The following is a 20,303-nucleotide window of genomic DNA, read 5'->3' on the forward strand; positions in this document are numbered from 1 at the left end:
ACCCCTCCCCTGCCTTACTGTTTTACGGCCATAAAATACCTCTAGATCATGTCCAAGCATGTCTTTCACTGTGTCAGATTTCTGAATCATGTTCCAGTTGTTTGGCGCTGCCACTTGGCCCAGTACTCATTTTGAGCATAACTGTACTAAATCATATTTCCAGAACAGTGTAATAAAGGAGTGATATGCAACTAAAAACAAAATAAAACAGAACAAGAGTATCTGGATAAGAGGGGAAAAAAGTATTATCAGTTAAGTGGCATGAAAGACTTTGAACAGTCACATGATTGGACAACTGGACCCTGAGGAAGAAACGGACATACAGACTAAGAGAACAGGGATTAGTCAAGATAAACATTCTGTAAATGTAAAGGAGTAAAGGTTTTTATGGCTCTAGTTCTATAATCTAGGAGTTATCCCACAATAATAATCTACTGTTCTACTTACCTTGTAATAATCAATTTTCTCCTTCCATTTAAAAGTTATTTTCCCTATTGATACAAACAAGATTTAAATTTTTCTGCATAAATACAATGCAGTGACCTTACCTAGTAGCAAACTGAATGAGTGCATTCTGAAGAGCCTGCCTAATTTCAAGAAGAAAAGATTCATCATCACTTAGTGTATAATACCAATACTGGACATAATCCCTCAAGGAAAACTGGATAACCTAAAACAAAAATACGGAAAAAAATACAATTTTTTAGGATTTAAAAAGTAACAGTGTCAAACTAAAACCTGAAAGGATTATTTGCGATTTATATTTATTCTCTACATACTAAATTGTAGTGGTAATCAACTGCCTTCATTAAAAAAGCGTCAATATACTAAAAAACATTTCAAAAATTTTTCAATTATTTTGGTAGCCCAATTCATCCACTGCCCAAATTTTTTAAAAAATTAAAGAATTATCTATGGCCAAGCCCCACCCAATTTCAAGTGAAGATGAAGCCTGCAGAAAAAATAAATTTCCAATGCTATAACATAATGAAGTTTTAATCAGTTTGATGGAATGAGATGCAAAATAGTGTCAAGAGGTGCTAATAATCTTGGAAATATGTTTTCTTTTGAGAATATCATCAGATTCATTGCAAGCAAATTACAAAAATGACAATTCACTTAATTCTAATACCGGTGATGCTGCCAACAGCACTGTTAGCCAATAAAGAGCAAATAATACAGTTTAATGTATTATGTTTTTGCAAATCAGACAAACTAAATATGGGCTCATCTAAAAAATAGTATTACAATTTTAAAGTATACATTATTTGTAATAATCACAAAATCAAGAATCGATGAAAAATATTTTGGAGGAGAATAATTTTAATTCTAATTTTTAAAATATTTTTGAATGAAACCATAAATATCCATTTAAAGAAGTAATAAAACTAGTAGGAAAAACATCTGGTTTATCAAACCACTAAGCTTGTTCATCAGCTGAAGAGTAACATTTTTAACTATATATATAAAATAATTAGAAACATTATCAGATGTCAGTAAAAACTTTTTTTTCTAAATGTAAATTCAACCAAAAGGCTTTAATATCATATTAAGCAAACACCTTATTATAAATAAGTTCATAAGTAAGGCAATATCTTTACGTACAGACTCCAAGGACAGCATTATAATGAATTTCCAGCATATTACACAAATAGCAAAAATTATTCCTTAGCATTTTCAAAAGAAATGCACCTAGCACACAACATATGGAATTCAAATACCACATACTGAAACTCACTTGCTGGAGAGGTTCATCAATTATATTGGCACCTGTCAATCTTCTATCGATCTTTATAGTCCTGGCTTCCCGTTTCATTTCTTCTAAGCACTGAAAGGAAACCATAACATTCTATTACATAGTTTCTTGATTTAAAGTCTCTGTAGTTTACTTCTAACTAAATATTCATTGTAACTTCCCTGTCATTATCTTCAGTTAATAAATAACCTTATTTCTTGAGACTTGGGTATAAAGCAAACACTATTTCTCAAATTAACAAAACTAGACATCCAGAAAAAAATCTTGTGTTATCACCAAAAACAATTATCAGCAAACATTATTTAGAATGTGAGAAATTGAAAATATCAGATATAATATTGCCATATTTCAATGAAACTTTAAAATCATAAGTTAGTGTTTCAGGTGAGTCAAATTAATAATTGTCTTTATTAAACACACCCCTATTTCCTCCCTCTCCCTCCCAGCCCAAAACAGTATACCAGCTGCCAAATGAATATATTTTTAATTAATTTTACTTAGGGATGGTTTTTAGCAACTAAAGAAAAGGAATTTTTCTCTGTAGTCTTCAGAAAGACCAGTGACCTGGAAATAGGGTGAAAAGTAGTAAGACACTCTTCAATTAAAAATACAAACCAAAGCACAAATACATATAAAAACATATGCCTCGAGTTATCACATGTAACCTCTAAGATTTTTTCATAAAATATACTTATGAATCATTTTAGAAATAGCAATCAAAATCACCATTTTTATACCATATACTAAAAAATAGATTATAAAGACTTAACCAGTCTTGACTATGATCTATTACTGTTTAGGATCTTAATTCTTAAAACATTTTGCATTCTCTCTATGTACCGCTCAAGTGAGTGGAAAATATGGATGGCTAGGAAATGATTCAAAAAGAAAAGGCAAAAAAACAAACAACCCAATAGAAAAATGGGCAGAAGACCTTAATAGAGATTTCTCCAAAGAAGACACACAGATGGCCAGTAGGCACATGAAAAGCTGCTCAACATCACTAATTATTAGAAAAATGCAAATCAAAACTACAATGAGGTACCACCCACCTTACACCAGTCAGAATGGCCATTATTAAAAAGTCTACAAATAACAAATGCTGGAGAGGGCGTGGAGAAAATGGAACCCTCCTACACTGTTGATAGGAATGAAAGTTGGTGCAGCCACTTTGGAAAACAGTATGGAGGTTCCTCAGAAAACTAAAAATAGAGTTACCATATGATCCAGCAATCCCAATCGTGGGCATATACCTAGACAAAACTACAATTCAAAAACATACATGCACCCCTATGTTCACTGCAGCACTATTCACTATAGCCAAGACACGGAAACAACCTAAATGTCCATCAACAGATGAATGGATAAAGATGTGGTACATATATACAATGGAATACTCCTCAGCCATCAAAAAGAACGAAATAATGCCATTTGCAGCAACATGGATGCAACTAGAGATTATCTCATTATATAAATGAAGTAAGTCAGAAGGAGAAAGACAAATAGTATATGATATCACTTATATGTGCAATCTAAAATATGGCACAAATGAACCTATCTCTAAAACACAAACAAAATCAGACAGAGAGAACAGATTTGTGGTTGCCAAGAGGGAGTGGGGGAGGGAGGGGTGTGGACTGGGAGTTTTGGGTTAGTAGATGCAAACCATTACACTTAGAATGGATAAGCAACAAGGTCCTACTGTATAGCACAGGGAACTATATCCAATCTCCTGGGATAAACCATAATGGAAAAGAATATTTAAAAAAAGAATGTACATATGTGTATAACTGAGCCACTTTGCTGTACAGCAGAAATTAACACAACATTGTAAGTCAACTATACCTCAATAAAAAAAAAAAAAAAAAGGTTCATTTCCTCAGAAAGATCTGTGAGCAAACTCAAAGAATAAACACTAAAGGGAGTTTTAAAGGGAGACAGAAGTAAGTTTCAGAGATTACTTTAAAAGTTACAGTATTAGAAAAAAAATGTATTTATTTATCAATATGAAAGTCTTATTAGCACATAATGGATAAGTTAATAATTGTAAAATTCAGTTACTGGCATCAACTCCAGACCATTTGCCTCTCTTCATACAAGAAAAACCATCCTAATCCCATAATAATAATTGAAGGCAATGAGAATCTGAAGCCTACTTCTAGTACGCAATTCCAATTTTATTTATAGAGTATAATATTGAAAAAAAAAGATCAGAAAAATGGGAATATGAAAGATAATATAAAATTGGACTTGAATTATTAAAATTATAGAAACTGCACAGCCTAATCGCAAGCTCTATTTTTCAAATGAGTTAAAGAAAAAGTGCCCATTTTCCTCCCTCTGGTTCCTATGCATTTATTTCATTCAAAACAGTATATTCATTGACAGTTCCACAAGTCATACACATGATGCACTGAAATTCTAAGTTAAGACAGCAGGAAAAGACCCTAAATTTCTATCTTTTCCTCAAATTTGCATTCTCACCTTTAACATCTAACATGCATTTTCTAAGCCTGATCAGATAGTCTCTCATAAATTTATAGTGAGCATTAGTGAATTATAGGAAAATCTGCCAAGCCATATAAAGATGATCACATTATCATCACTGCCTACAGAAGGACTTTAAGGTTTCACATTCCTTTACCCTTACCTTAGGAATCCCAGTTGATGTTGGAGGAAGAAATGAGTGTTCACACTGCTCTAGGTACTTCTCTGAGTTTGTTTTTCCAAAGAGGAGAGTAACCACAAAACCCCTGAAAGAAATTTAATTATAGATACAAAAACAAAACTTCACTACAATTTAACACATCTATTTATTACCAAATATATTTTTCAGATTTAATTGATGGCTTACCATTCACTAAAAAGTCAGTTTGTGACTTTGATGAGGCAAGGAATTGACAGATTTTGTTAAGTTCTGAAGTTTAAAACAACTATAAACATTTTGTGAATTTATACAATAATGCCTTTACGAGTTTTCATCCAGTATATTTCATAAAGAATCTCAGGCAACATTTTCAAACTTTAGAAAAATAAACCTTCATTAAATAAGTAGGTAAGCTAATAACCAAAGACAAAGACAAATGAGATGTACATCTATAGCTATACCACACATTTCTATAAAATTCTGTTAACTAATTAAAGAGAGATATAACTTGCCACTATGAATACAGAATAAACAAAGACTATACAGGAAAAAAAAGATCCAACTTATGATTTGTTTAAAATAAGACCGGAATTTAAAAAAGAAATATAAATATATCCCCAAAAGTTAATTATTTTTAAAACAATTATGGAGTCAAGGTAAGATAAATACTGGTTTAGAATACTTTGTATTGACTAAATGCTATCAGTATTTCCTACATTTAAAGTTTACCAAATAAATCTAAGCACTACTAAGTTGACAGGAAATCCATAAAAGAATATTAAATTTTAATTTTATAATGATTTACAGTAATCTTACAATGATTGAAAGAGTGTAGTTGGGGACTTCCCTGGTGGCGCAGTGGTTAAGAATCCGTCTGCCAATGCAGGGGACACAGGTTCAATCCCTGGTCCGGGAAGACCCCACATGCCATGGAGCAACTAAGCCCGTGTGCCAGAACTACTGAGCCCGCGTGACACAACTACTGAAGCCCGAGTGCCCAAGAGCCTGTGCTCCGCAGGAAAAGAAGCCACTGCAGTGAGAAGCCCACGCACTGCAAAGAAGAGTAGCCCCCGCTCGCCACAACTAGAGAAAGCACACGTGCAACAATGAAGACCCAACACGGACGGACGGAAGGAAGGAAGGAAGAGTGCAGTGACAAGAAGGGAACAGTAAAAAATTAAACACAGTCAGCCTCAGCTATTGAAAGGAAGATTCTCAAGGTCCTCTGCTTTTTGTGGCTATCTGCCATTTCACCGCTCTTCAGTACAGGCACCACAAAAGCAAGGAGGAGGGTGGAGAAACAGATAAAGTCAAATCAACTCATGTCATCAATTCTGTTTCTGTTTCTTTGTTAAAAGGCTGGCCTCAGAATTATCAGTAAATTTCACATACCTGTGTTGTATCTGACATTATTACTAAGACTCAAGTTGGTCTTGTATTTCAGTTTTACCTAGCTGTAAGCATATTTAGACACAATAAAATGCTGATATTAAGTTAACAATGCATTTCTAAAAACATTATCATAAAATAAACTGATAAAACGTTCACCTTTGCCCACAGTGTGACAGTAGTAAAGTAAGCTAAGGAACAGTATGATCTTAGAAAGAACCTAATTAATAGCTTCAGCCTTGAGGTTTAAGTAAAAACAGGTGCTACAAATGATTGCATAACCAAACAAACATAACGGAATGCCATTAAATAACTCATATCGGTATTGAAGGTATCCCAAAATAACAACCAAAAAAAAAAAAAAAAAAAAAACCAAAATTCAAAAAAACAAAAACTTCTGAGTGGTTTTCTTTCCAAAGGGTTTCTTTATATTAGAAAATAAGGGATTAGCTTTGACTATAAGCAAAATATATACATTATCAACACTGTATACAGGTAAACTGCAGAACTCAAAAACTTGTTTTACTAGCCAAAAAAAAAGAAAGATAGTTTCCATAAGAAAATGCATTAATTCCTCTCTGACTTGCATTTTAAGTAGGAAAAAGAACAAAAACAAATCTTTAAAACTTACACAACAAAAACAAAAAACCACTAAAACTAAGAAATGATTTTTAGTTATATGAAATGTAACTACTTTATTTAAGATTGATATATAAAAGCCTATTTTTGCTCTTAAAATTCATAAGGCACTAAACTATATTAAGCTACATTAAAGAAAGGACAATCATTCTTCATAATTAGAGCCAAAATTAGAAAGATTTTTGACTCAGGAATTATGATGCTCACTGACTGTAACTGAGTAACCTGGGAACGCTTGATTAACTAATCCTCTGAGATGATTCTGGGATGCTTGTTAGTATATAAACTGAAGTCCCCTTACTGTGGCACTATATTTCCTGACATCAGTAGTCCGGAACAGAATATCAAATCAATTTATGACATAACATGAATTTGGAATTTCAGATCCTTCCATGTGACTTAATATTATCTAAAGAGTCTTTAGTGGCCCTCCCACACCTACCAATATCCCAACTTACCTAAAAAATTTCACAGAACTTTACAAATATCAAAAAACTTTCTTGAAATTATTCCTTAATAAATTAGCAGACTCAAAAAGGGAACAACAAAGGTTCCTGGGACTTTGGAATGAATGGACTCGTCACCCTTTTCCCTTTCCCAAATTTTATATGGAGCAGTTGAGTCTAAGAGAAATGATTCTCACCCCTCTACCTTCATCTGTAACGCTGCAATTTCTTCCCTTTCTGAAGTATTGTAAAATATTCTGAAATCCTTCCTCACTTTTGCCAAAGGCTTATTCAATTAGTGAAATAAAAGAAACCTTCCCTTTGTGAGAGAGCCATCTCCTCCATTTCCTTTCCAATCAATAAAAGCAGCCACGACCTCATGGGGGAGGGGTGCAACCATGCAGCTCCGGCCTAAATTTGTGACCAAAGAAGGTAATTTAGGAAGCCCCAATGGCCGCAGATCTGTAAGTCTTCAATCATCTTTATAATCAATAAAGATATTCAGAACTCCATTTATCTGATTCCTATGGCTTATTTCTTAATTGTCGCAGTACATAATACCATATCCAAGCAATTATAAGGAAAATACTAAATCTAATATAAAATACAGTTTTATGAATAGTCCTTGATGTAGCTTCCCAGTTAAATTAATTCTCACTTGTTCAACAATCAGTGGGTGACCTCCCTATAAAATGGTTACACATGACTTTCAAACTCATAACCTGAAAAATGTGACAGGTGGTAGATACATTCAGAAGCCATCCCTTCAGTGTCTTATACAGTCTCTCTCAGGCCACAGTTTATATATGCTATTCAATTCAGCTAAGTCCTCTAAACCTATAGGCTCAAACAATTCCTCCAAATATTTGGGGTCTCAAAAGATTTTTTTGAAAGAACTCATAGGTATTCACTGCACAAATAATTACATAAATGTATTATACATATACATATACACAAATACACATATATATACATACACACATAAACATTAACAACAAAATGCTCATTTCAGCTAAACTACCTTGTTCAGAGTATCTAAGTAGCAAGCATCTCTCTTGTTTATACATTTTCTTACATACAATTCATATCTGATACCAAATGTTCTACATAGGAAGCTATAAATCATGACTGAAACCTCTCCTGTAAAGTTTTATCAACTCAGGGTAAAGCATAAACACTGTAAACCAAATAACCATGAAGAGAAAACGGCAAAATCAGGTGTTTGTTGCAATTTTCTAGAACAAAATGACAGCATTCACTAAGGGAAATAATTAAAACAATAATTAATATTAACATAATAATTAACATTAGTGTCTGAAGTCTAATCAGTGAAACAGTATCTTCTACTCTGTAAAACTTGATGTGTCATCTCAATTTAACTTATTTATCTTATTATTATTATAGATAAGGAAAGTTCAACCTTAAAGGGGAAATAACACCAAAAGGAATAAAAAATCTTAAAAAACTTTTCAAGTTACACAAAAAAGTTTGTATCATCAGAAATTGAAATTTATTTTTGAAGATGACGACCCATATTGCTGGTACAAATCATAACCATCATCGTTTTTATTTCTATAGGTATCTTAATTTTACTATTTTTAACTTTGGTAAAAACAATGTGCAAAAATAGCATTCACAAATAAATCATACTGCCATTTCTCATGCTCACTTTTTTTTCTTATTGAGGTCTCATGGTCATTTGTTTCCATCTTTAACAACTGAACATGACATGAATTATAAAATTATCATTGAGAATACTTACCCACCCACAAAGCAGAGGATATAAAATGCCAAATAAAATATTACAAAGGGTCCAAACGTTATTAGAGAAAGGACAATGCCAAGGCTTCCCCATCCCCATATGGACAGACTGGTCTGAAATAAAGCAGGAAAAAAATCTTTTTAATAAATAAATAATTTTCCATAGGAACTAGAAAAGAACCAACAAAACTTTTACATAGTTTATGTTTCTCCTTTTAAGCATTCATGGTATTGTTTCAGTAATTTTAAAAATATTTACTTTTGAAAGTGTTAAGTACATTCTTGGAAATTTATCTCCCAGAAACAATATACAAAATCTATATGTAGAAACAAATTTATAGCATATCAGCAATGATTTAAAAAAACAATCTATTGGCAATATAAATGAACAACAAATTACATAAATTGTTGAATGACATGAAAAGTGATAAGTATTTATAATAAAAACATTGATACATTTATATATGCAAAAGCATGTATGAAAGCTTAAGTAGACAACAGATTGTACTTGTTCATATTTCATTTTAAAACTACAGCATGAGACTTTTTAAAAATTAAAATTTCAAGGTAAAAAACCCATGTCTCACTAAAAATTATATTTTTATTTACTCAAATTGTGTGCAGAAATTTGTAAAATTATAACTGCACAACTTCCAACTTCCCGTTACCAAAATTTACCACGAGTTCAACAAAACATCTCTAAAAATTCTCCATCCTATTTCCCTATTTTGTTTATAATTATACTGTATTATCTATTAAAAATACTCCTTTTGCTGAAGGCAAACTGGATTTTAGCAATTTAAGTCATTATGAAATAAATAAATGTATTCAGTTCAACAAGTTCCTATATCTATTTGCCTTGTACTGTGAGGTATACAAAGGATGCATTTGTCCCACTCCTGCCATCAAGAAGCCCAGAGAAGAATGTCTTACAGGAATGAAACAATTAGACACTGACCAAAAGAAAATAATAGAAAGCATTATAAGATGCTAAACTGAACAAAATTAATGACCAAAAAACTATGGAATAGACAATAAGTGCTGTGGACTATGAGAGAAAGCACAGTTTTACTTATTTATTCATTCATTCATTCATTCCCAGTCATTGACTGCTTCCTATGTGCTGTAAGTTCAAAGTGCTGGGGATATCACAAGGAATAAAATATACCCTCATTGGGCTTCCCTGGTGGCGCAGTGGTTGGGAGTCTGCCTGCCAATGCAGGGGACACGGGTTCGAGCCCTGGTCTGGGAGGATCCCACATGCCGCGGAGCGACTGGGCCCGTGAGCCACAACTACTGAGCCTGCGCGTCTGGAGCCTGTGCTCCGCAACAAGAGAGGCCGCGATAGTGAGAGGCCCGCGCACCGCGATGAAGAGTGGCCCCCGCTTGCCGCAACTAGAGAAAGCCCTTGCAGAGAAACGAAGACCCAACACAGCCATAATAAATAAATAAATAAAATTTTTTAAAAAATACATATATACCCTCATAAATCTACGTTTTAGTAAGGGAAGAACAACAAGCACACCCTCATGAATTTACATACCTTTGTAAGTTTACATTCCAGAAGAGGAAAAAAGACATATAAATAAGTAAATATATATCAGATGGGGATAAATGCTATAGAGAAAAATAAAGCAATTGTATGTGGTTGACCTAAGAAGCTTTCAATGATTAAGTGACACATGAACAGAAATCTTAGATAAGATTTAAGGAAAATTTATAATAGTCTTCCTACCCCCAAATAATATTTTTCCATTTATTCATATCTTCTTTTATGTCCCTCAGTGAAGGTTTTTTAAAAATTTCTTCTATATAAGGCTTACATAACTCTTGTTCATTTGTATTTTTATTACTTTTCCTCATCCTGGCCACATCTTTTCAACCAGAGGACAGAATGCCTACTGATGTTTCTACCCTGCCTCCATGAACTCCTCCTTGAATCAGCTGGGGATACTACTGCACCTATAGAAGTGGTCTCCCCTGACTTCTTTCCAAGAGCTGAAAGTAGGCCATGGTGGTTTAGAATAAAGTACAGAACATTTCAGTCCCTCTGACAATAGTTCTGCGGAACATCCAGTACCTGATCCACACTATAGTACCGCCAGATGGCCAACTCTAAAAAAACAGATGCTATTTCCCAAGATTCATTCAAAACCTTTTCCACTGACTTTCCTGAAAAGAGTTCTTACAAACTCTCAGGAAAGCTCAGACCAGACTATGACCCAGATACTTTATCCAGCCTACCTTCTTCAGTGATATTTGACCTAATATTAGCAATATTACTCTTTCTTTACAAAGTTATATTTACGCTTGCTAGCCATTTTTCATAGCTAAACAACTTACTGTTTAAAGATCTAGTCAGAGGTTTGAACAATGAAACCAAGCAAAGTGGCTATCTCTGGAGATAAAGGAAAGAAGGGAGCATGCAATTGGAGGACAATACACAGGGGGCTTCTCAAATACTCAATACTCAAATGTTCTATATTTTTTAACCAGGTGTTTGCTCTAAACTGTATAAATGTGTCACGGCTCCCACTGTTTGACTATCAATTAAAGAAATTTAAAAATTAAATTTTCAAAAAAGAATCACAATTATGTAATGTGGGAAAGATTATTAACTCAATTATTTAACATGGGGAGATGCTCAATTGTCTAAAAACTCAAATTTTCAGAATCTTACAAGTCTCTTCTTACTCATTTGAAAATGGCAGCAAAAATCATCAAAAAACAAACTCTTACTCATTCAACAAATATTTGTGAATACCTACGTGCCAGATGCTAGTGATTTAACAGTGAACAAAACAGACATTACTGTCACAAGAAAAAACAAAAAATCTATGGAGAAGAACCTTTCCTTAATTAACTTTGAGAGGAATTTCTATACTCCAGGGACTAATAAAATTAAACATTTCTAATCAAGCAAGTCAGGTGCTCATTTGTTTTGTGGTTAATCTCATAATATTTAACTTCAAATGTTAAACTATTCAATGAAACATCAGAATAGAGAATTGTCCAAAATTAAGAAAGCTTCATGTTACATTTAGTGTTCCCATTTACATATTTGGCTAATATTATAATCTTAACTGGTGAGATTAAGAAGAACATTTGATCTAAAACCATTTAAAATTTTGAGTTCTACTTATTTCCTAAGATGATACAGGATGATAAAATTTAGAAAAATTTTGCACTACATCAGAAACTTTTTACAAATTCAGAACGGAAGCCAAAAAATATAAAATCCACTTCACAGTGATTTACATTAAAATGATACTTGATATGTTACTATCTTCTTCTCCAAACACAATAATCAACACTGAAATATATCCATGTGTCTGGTTCCCTAAAATCACCGACACACCAACTGTGAGATGGAAAAAACCTTCATGATCATCTACTGCAGTACTTCTCAAACTTTAAGAATCTTAAATGCAGGTTCTTAAAATGCAGATTCTGATCTGTTATATCTGGGGTGGGGTCTGTGATACTTTTATTTCTAATAAGCTACCAGAACTGTTCAGAACTAAGGACAATTATATATTTATAATTCTCCTAAATTAGCCTCTAGGTCCACAAAACCTTACAACTCCAGAACCCAAAACCTCTGAAAATCAAAATTGTACCAAGTATTCTACATACCTATCTCATTTACTCCTCAGAACAACTTATGAAGTAATCAAGAAGGTAATACAGCATAGTGCTCAAAAAATATGAACCCTGGAGTTAAACTATCTGAGTGCAAATCTCACCTTTACTATTTATTAGCTGTGTAACCACTCCATGCCTTCATTTCCTCACCTACGTTACGTGGTTTTTTGGGGAGTAAATAAGCCCATGGTCTAGGGGTCAATTTTAGCTTAATCATTATTATTATCCCTAGTTTAACGAAACAGAAACTAAAATGCAGAGAAGCTTTTTTAAAAATGGCCCAAGGTCACACAGTTAGTATAAGAGTGGGATTTGACCCCATTCAAATCCTGACTCCTTAATGAACCTTAAAATTTGTCAGCTGACAACTGCCTGAAATTAAAACTCACAATAAGAAAAAAATGTTAAAATCATAAATGAGTGCTTTCTTTTATTTAAATATTCATCAGCTTAATATGCCTCCCAAGAAATTAGTAAGAACACTACTTGTAATGAATGTAATAAATTCCTGGTTTGAGTATCAAGTACATAAATATAAAGTATAATTTTTATTAGACAATCAGTTTATCTATAAATAATGAAAATAATTTCAGTTTCAAAGGGTATCAATTTTATTAGCATGCCCTGGTTCTTATATGTATCCATTTGGCCTTGAGCAGAGGGACACACAAAGACATAAAAAATGACTCCTACTGCCAAGATGCTTAAAATCAAGAAGTGACAATGTAAAAAATCTTAAATGCCTCCTGATAGTAGAAAGCAAATGGAAATAATTTACATTGTGATATTTTATGCCTATCAATTCATACTACCATTTATCTCATTTCATCCTCATCACAGACTTTTATTGGGTTGGCCAAAAGGTTCATTTAGTTTTTTCCGTAAGATGGCTCCAGTAGCACTTAGCTGTCTTTAACTTCATTCGAAACAATTTTGTTGGATTGTATGTGACAGCTGTCCTATCAGCATGCATTTTAAAAAAAGACTTACAAAAACTGAATTTTTGTGTAGCCATTTTAATATTGAAGATGGAAGAAAAAAAGCAACATTTCCGGCATATTACGTTTTACTATTTCAAGAAAGGTAAAAACACAACTGAAACGCAAATAAAGATTTGTGCAGTGTATGGAGAAAGTGCTGTGACTGACTGAATGGGTCAAAAGTGGTTTGCACAGTTTCGTGCTGGAGATTTCTCACTGGACAATGCTCCATGGTTGGGTAGACTAGTTGAAGTTGACAGTGATCAAGACATTAATTGAGAACAATCAACATTATACCACGCAGGAGATAGCTGGCACACTCAAAATATCCAAATCAAGCACTGAAAATCATTTGCACCAGCTTGGTTATGTTAACTGCTTTGATGTTTGGGTGCCACATAAGTCAAGAGAAAGAAAACTTCTAACCGTATTTCTGCATGCGATTCTCTACTTGAACGTAACGAAAACGTTCCGTTTTTAAAACAGATTGTGACAGGCGATGAAAAGTGGATACTGTACAATAATGTGGAACAGAAGAGATCGTGGGGCAAGCAAAATGAACCACCACCAACCACACTAAAGGCTGGATCTTCATCCAAAGAAGACAATGTTGTGTATATGGAGGGAGTGGAAAGGAGTCCTCTATTAGGAGCTCCTTCCAGAAAACCAAATGATTAATTCCAACAACTACTGCTCCCAGTTAGACGACCTGAAAGCAGCATTTGACGAAAGCATCCAGAATTAGTCAACAGAAAACGCATAATCTTCCATGAGGATAACGTAAGACTGCATGTTTCTTTTCTTTTTTTTTTTTTTTTTTGCATGTTTCTTTGATGACCAGGCAAAAACTGTTACGGCTTGGCTGGGAAGTTCTGATTCATCCGCTCCTTCAGATTTCCATTTATTTAGATCTTTAAAAAATTCTCTTAATGGAAAAAATTTCAATTCCCTGGAAGACTGTAAAAGGCACCTGGAACAGTTCTTTGCTCAAAAAGATAAAAAGTGCTGGGAAGACAGAATTATGAAGTTGCCTGAAAAATGGCAGAACGTAGTGGAACAAAAGGGTGAATATGCTGTTCAATAAAGTTCTTCGTGAAAATGAAAAATGTGTCTTTTTACTTAAAAACCGAAGGTACCTTTTGGACACCCCAATATGATAGGAAAGGTAGCAGAATACAGTACTAAAAACACAGAATCATAAATTACAGGTTCCAGTTTGCCACTAATGTTCTGTGTAACCACTGCAAAATCACTAACCACTCTTTGATCCAGAATTCACACTAGCACAATGAAGGAGCTGAGCTGTGAGACCATCTCTCAAGTCAAGTCTATCTAAAGCAGACTGATTAAGTAACTTGGATGCAGAGCTAGGCACAGACTCTCCTGGCTACATGTGGAGAGTGGGGCTAAGTGCAAACAGCTATTTTATATATCAATAGATCACATGAAGAACAGATTGTCAGAGCTCCCAGAGAACGGACCTTGGACTCTCATAAGAGTCTTACGAGAGTGAGTCAGCCACTCTCAGTTATATTCACCTGATATGTCTCAACACATTACATGGCATAGGGCAGCCAGATAGGGCTGAGAATCTTAAAGCTGATATTACTTCAGTGCCAACTTGGATCACAGAAACTATATAAAAGAATTCAACAACAACAAAAAGTACCCATAAGAAGAGTCACCTTATTGAAACTATAGATTGTTTTCCTTCCACCTTATCCCACCTATAATAAAGTGGAAGTTCTTCTCCAAGTAATTTCAATAGAATGTGCTCCTGACAACAGAATTTTGGCTCATTCAACATTACATAATAATTTAACCAAGGTCTGCTACAAAGAAGCTGCTCACTAAATACAGAACTAATTAATCAATTTACTAACTAGAGAAATTAAATAAGGGAGGGAATGGAAAGAGAAGGTAGGGGAGAAAAGAGAGAAAAGGGGAAAGGGCAAGAAAAGGAAAAGGTGAAGGGAAAGTGAAAGAGAAAAGAACGCTAAATTTAAGTCCTGCCCCTCACTCCCACCTAAGAACTTTAGGCAGAGTTATACATTCCTACCAGCACAACCCGTACCAAGCCCCCAACCTCCAAAAAAGAAAAAAAAATCTCCCAAGAGCTTGGTCCTTTTTCTCCCACAGGACTGATGTACAGAAATAACATACTTTTGACCGTCTCAACATAGCCTACACCGGCCGACATCACGACTTGCCTTTCAGGGAGGCAGCCACACAGGAATCATCAGCACATTTAGCTAAGCTGGCCCCCAAAGCCCTCTTTTCATACTCCTGGGACACGGAAATGAAGATCCCCTTCCACTCCCATGTATTTAAGATACCTAGTATATCCTTGTGAGGATGATTAAAGACTAGCATGATACGGTGCACATTTTCAATCCAGCTGCTGAGCCAGGAGGGATAGAGGGCCTTGTCTCCAAGATGGCTAACTGCCCAGCTGGCAAAGATAATGGCCACTGGATACCTGTGGAGATGATCCTCTCTCTCCCAACCAGGGGTGCCCAGAATAATTAGGTTATATACACACATATACACCAGCCCCATGTATTTTTAGTTCTTTGGTAACAGAACTCTCTCCCTTAAAACAGAAATCTATTGTTCAACTTTTATATATTTTCAAGAATTAATTATGTACACATATGTAGGTAACTACTTTAACAAACCCTTCAATGTTTTATTAGAGCAGCAGTTATAAAAGATCATAGACTACTACATAATTAGGACTTCTAGCATCCAATGATGAAGAAAATACAAGAAGACAAAAAAAGCTACGATTATTTCAGTGTTTTTTAAACTAGATACCATCAATTACAAAACAACTATACAGTCTGAAACAACAGCAGGTACATTTATATGCATTTGTTTTTTCAGGATACAAACTAAGTTAGGCTGCACAACCCCTCCCCAGCCCACAGCCCATACATTGGGGATCACTGGAATTAGAGTCTAAAAGAAATTACAGTACTGAAAAAACAAAGGACTGTATTCACTGAATGCTTTCCCTTATACAGAAAGAATAATAAAAGTATTTAAAATGTGGATGGAGCAGTGTAGCAAAGAACAGTCCTGACAGTATTCTAGTAGACTCAAAGTCTCCAACTGCAAAACCACGTTAACAAGGTTTCCTGAATTACCGATATAAGGTCCAGTAGATACACAAAGCTGAAACAAATTAATCAAAGGTGCTTTTTAGAAGCTGTATTTTTCTACTTATAATGTTTTTGTGCCTTAATAATAAATAACTGCAGGGCTTCCCTGGTGGCACAGTGGATAAGAATCTGCCTGCCAATGCAGGGGACACAGGTTCGATCCCTGGTCTCGGAAGACCCCACATGCCACGGAGCAACTAAGCCCAAGTGCCACAACTACTGAGACTGCGCTCTAGAGCCCGTAAGCCACAACTACCGAGCCCACATGCTGCAACTACTGAAGCCCACGCACCTAGAGCCCGTGCTCCGCAGCAAGAGAAGTCACCGCAATGAGAAGCCCACACACCGCAACAAAGAGTAGCCCCCGTTCTCCACAACTAAAAGCCCATGCACAGCAACGAAGACCCAGCCCAGCCAAAAATAAATAAAAAATAAACTAAAATTAAAATAATAATAATTTAAAAACTGCAAGAAATCATAGCAAAGACTTTTTAAAACAAACGTTTAACCTAGAGGGATGGGATAGGGAGGATGGGAAGGAGACGCAAGAGGGAGGAGATATCAGGATATATGTGTATGTAGAGCTGATTCACTTTGTTATAAAGCAGAAACTAACACACCATTGTAAAGCAATTATACTCCAATAAAGATGTTTTTAAAAAAAAGAGAAATAAAATAGATTATTTTCCTTATAAATGTTTCCATTTGACAGATAAATGTCTATTTTTACTTTACATATATATCAGTCTCATTCTTAAATACATATGTATGTATACATGTATATGTATATACAGATAACATACAAAAAGGAAAAGTATTTCCTTAAAAATAACTGATTAAAGCAAAATTTTTAAAGCTACCAAAGAATAAGACAGCTAAATCTCTAATTATGTGAACTAAAAGAATCCATCAAGATATCAGAAAAAAAATACCAATCCTGGGCATTCTGAACAAATTTTTTTGTATCAGCATACTTAGCCTGATTATTTTTTTAATTCAATTACATACCAGTAGAAGAAAGTATGTATAGCTATCATTCATCTAAGAAAGGGAGGGGGAGAGTTATAAATTTATAAACATTTGCTTATATTTTTTAAATATAAGGATATACAGAAAATTTTTTAAATGACGATCTATAAGGAATGGAGAAAATGGGGTAAAGGGGACAGGGATAAGAACGAGACGCTCTGAAAATACCTTGCTCTGTGGATCTGACTTTGTATCAGTATAAATATTTTACATCTAAAAAGAATTTCAAAAGCAATCTCTAAAATTCAAAAGCAAAGTGAAATTTAAATATCTAACTGTATATACTAACAATGTGGAATAACCACATAAAGAAAGCAAACCAAATGATTTTACAATATAGTAATTTTACTATGAATCATTGCTTCAGTAAAAAATAGTGTTGATAGTTCCACTAAAACGAACTAGGGCTATTGGAGGAATGGGTGATTCCAAGTCTGGAGCAGGAAATGAGTTTAAGATGGGCCTGGAACATTTTGCCATACCAAAAAGCTACCAAAGATTACTAAGAATATGTCAAAACTCAGCAGACAACCTGAAGAGGCTTCACCTGGCTAAAGATGGAATCAGTAACACTAACAACTGCAATGTATTGAAGCACTTCAGATATTTGAGTTCATGAAATCATAGAAATATTTTTAAATTTCACTGATCACCTTTGAAGGGTTCTAAAGAACCAACTCTTTTTGAAAAGTGGTAGAGAATTAGGCATTTATCAGGGTAATCAGAGAGTTGATGAAAAATCGGTTTCTCTTTAAGGAAAAAATCCATATAAGAAGAAGAAATGACAGAATATTGCCATATTGCAATCCCTAACATATTTAGGGATCTACCAGTCTAACACATGCAAGGGAGGGATTGGGGGGGGGGGCAGAGAGAGAGAGGATGAAAGAGAAAGAGAGAATATGAACCAGACATTACATGCCTCTTGAAATAAAAATACACATCGCCATCTATCAAAGAGTTTTGTGGGGTGGGGTGGGGGGACTCAAACCTGAATCTGACTGAGGAAAAGCAGAAGACTGAGAAAATGTTACATCATGGAGATGAACTTAGCAAAATTCAGACTGTGAGAAACACTAAAGGGCAAAAGACCCAATTCCTTCAACAAAGGGCAAAGGGAAAAAAAATAAAGAGAAGGAGGGAAGAGGAAGGTTGAGGAGAACCTGTGGATTAAAACTGCAATATGTAGAGCTTATTCAACTTGATTTTAACAAAAATACAGTGGAAAAAGGAGAAGAAGAATGAGGAGGGAAAGAAGGAAGAGAAACTGGGTAATTCTAAACATCTTCTGAATATTTAATGACATTAACAAGTTACTGCTTATCTTTTAGCTTAAATAATGAATGGTACCAGCTATTATGTTATAACAAAAAGAACCCTTATGTTTTAGAGATGCATGACGAAATATTTAAAGATGAAATCACGTATCTGGAATATGCTTCAAAATAATTCTGGAAGTGGACAGTAGAGGAAAAGTGAAAAAGGATATATAGACAAAATATAATTAGCCATGAGTTGGTAAATGTCTAAGCTGGGCGTGACAGAGGAAGTTCACTATACTAATCCTTCTACTTTTAATGTTCAAAATTTTTCACTAAAAATGTTTTTTAAAACACACACAATAATCACAAAATTCACTTACATGGTAAATGCACTTGCATTTCTTAAGGAACCAATGCAGGAAATAAACAGTGCACAAACATGCTACAGGTTCACAGCCCAGAGAATTAAACTGGGATTAAAAATTTCCTGTGATTAGTTGATAGTAGAGCAATATACACTTGGCTATTCAATTAAGAAAAAGATTCTTTTAAATATGGAACTACTGTGAGAAATGAGTTTTAATATCCTATTTTATGTGTGGGTTATGTATTTATTTTATATAAGAATTACTGCCTTTCAAAATAATTATTTGGAGGGGTTACACTGATCCTATAATAATTAGATAACCATGTATTGGGCCTTAGTTATACAAAGATGAATCAGGCAGTTTCTGCCCTCAAAACGCTCATAAACTAAAAAGGTAAAATACACATGTAATGATAACACAAATGTGGTAAGTGCCATAATAAAAAGTTACAAAGTGTTTGGGAATACAAAAAAGATAAATCCTCCAGAGCTTAAACAGTATTGACACTCCTTTAAAATTGGTTTCCAAAGGCAGTTTTGCAGTTGAACAAGAAAAATCAATCTCTTTTCTTTTCAGTTACCCACTTCTTTCCATCAAAATGGTATTACCCAAAATTACTCACTTGATTTACTGAAATTTTGTTAATTTCCAAAAATAAAAATTCCAAGTGAACAAAGATTCACAACTGCTAATGCTACATAAGAGTGTGCCACAGGGGAAGTACTCTTTCATTCAAAAGTCGGACAGAGAATATAATTTGTTTACTGAACTTTTATGCCCAATGCTCAAGGCTATTTATACTTTTATGTGTAAATATATTTAAAGATTCCATTTATAAATGGCAACAAAGTAAGTTGTGAGAGATAAATGCACTATTCAAGAGTTTCCAAAAACTACACATAACCAAAGACAATCTTTTCAACAAATGGTGCTGTCACAGACATCCACAAAGAAAAAAATCAATCTAAGACACGGATCTTATACCTTTCACAAAAATTGACTCAAAATGAACACAGACCTAAATGTAAAACATAAAACTATAAAACTCCAGAAGAAAACTTAGGAGAAAACCTAGGCAACTTTGGGTATGGTGATGCATTTTTAGATATAACACCAGACATAATCCATGAAAAAAAATAATCGATAAGCTGGACTTCATTAAAATTAGAAGCTTCTCTGTACTTTCTCTGTACTTTCCTTTTAATTTTGTTATAAAC

At 34.1% G+C, this 20,303-nt stretch overlaps 1 protein-coding gene across 7 annotated transcripts in view; it reads right to left on the bottom strand.

Annotated features, from left to right (window-relative positions):
• SNX13 (sorting nexin 13) overlaps positions 1–20,303 on the bottom strand; it is a 143,883-nt gene that overhangs the window by 91,661 nt on the left and 31,919 nt on the right. For 5 of the 7 annotated variants that reach the window (XM_036863038.1, XM_036863037.1, XM_036863036.1 and 2 more), the window contains 4 exons: positions 8,640–8,752; positions 4,407–4,509; positions 1,739–1,828; positions 549–670 (listed from right to left, as the gene is read on the bottom strand). In XM_036863038.1, the coding sequence (XP_036718933.1) occupies positions 549–670; positions 1,739–1,828; positions 4,407–4,509; positions 8,640–8,752 (428 nt within the window). Of the gene's footprint in view, positions 1–543; positions 671–1,738; positions 1,829–4,406; positions 4,510–8,639; positions 8,753–20,303 lie in introns of those variants that run through there. The other 2 variants (XM_036863039.1, XM_036863041.1) reach the window with 2 other exon arrangements.

Source organism: Balaenoptera musculus, chromosome 9 (assembly GCF_009873245.2).
Source record: "Balaenoptera musculus isolate JJ_BM4_2016_0621 chromosome 9, mBalMus1.pri.v3, whole genome shotgun sequence".
Lineage (NCBI taxonomy): Eukaryota > Metazoa > Chordata > Mammalia > Artiodactyla > Balaenopteridae > Balaenoptera > Balaenoptera musculus.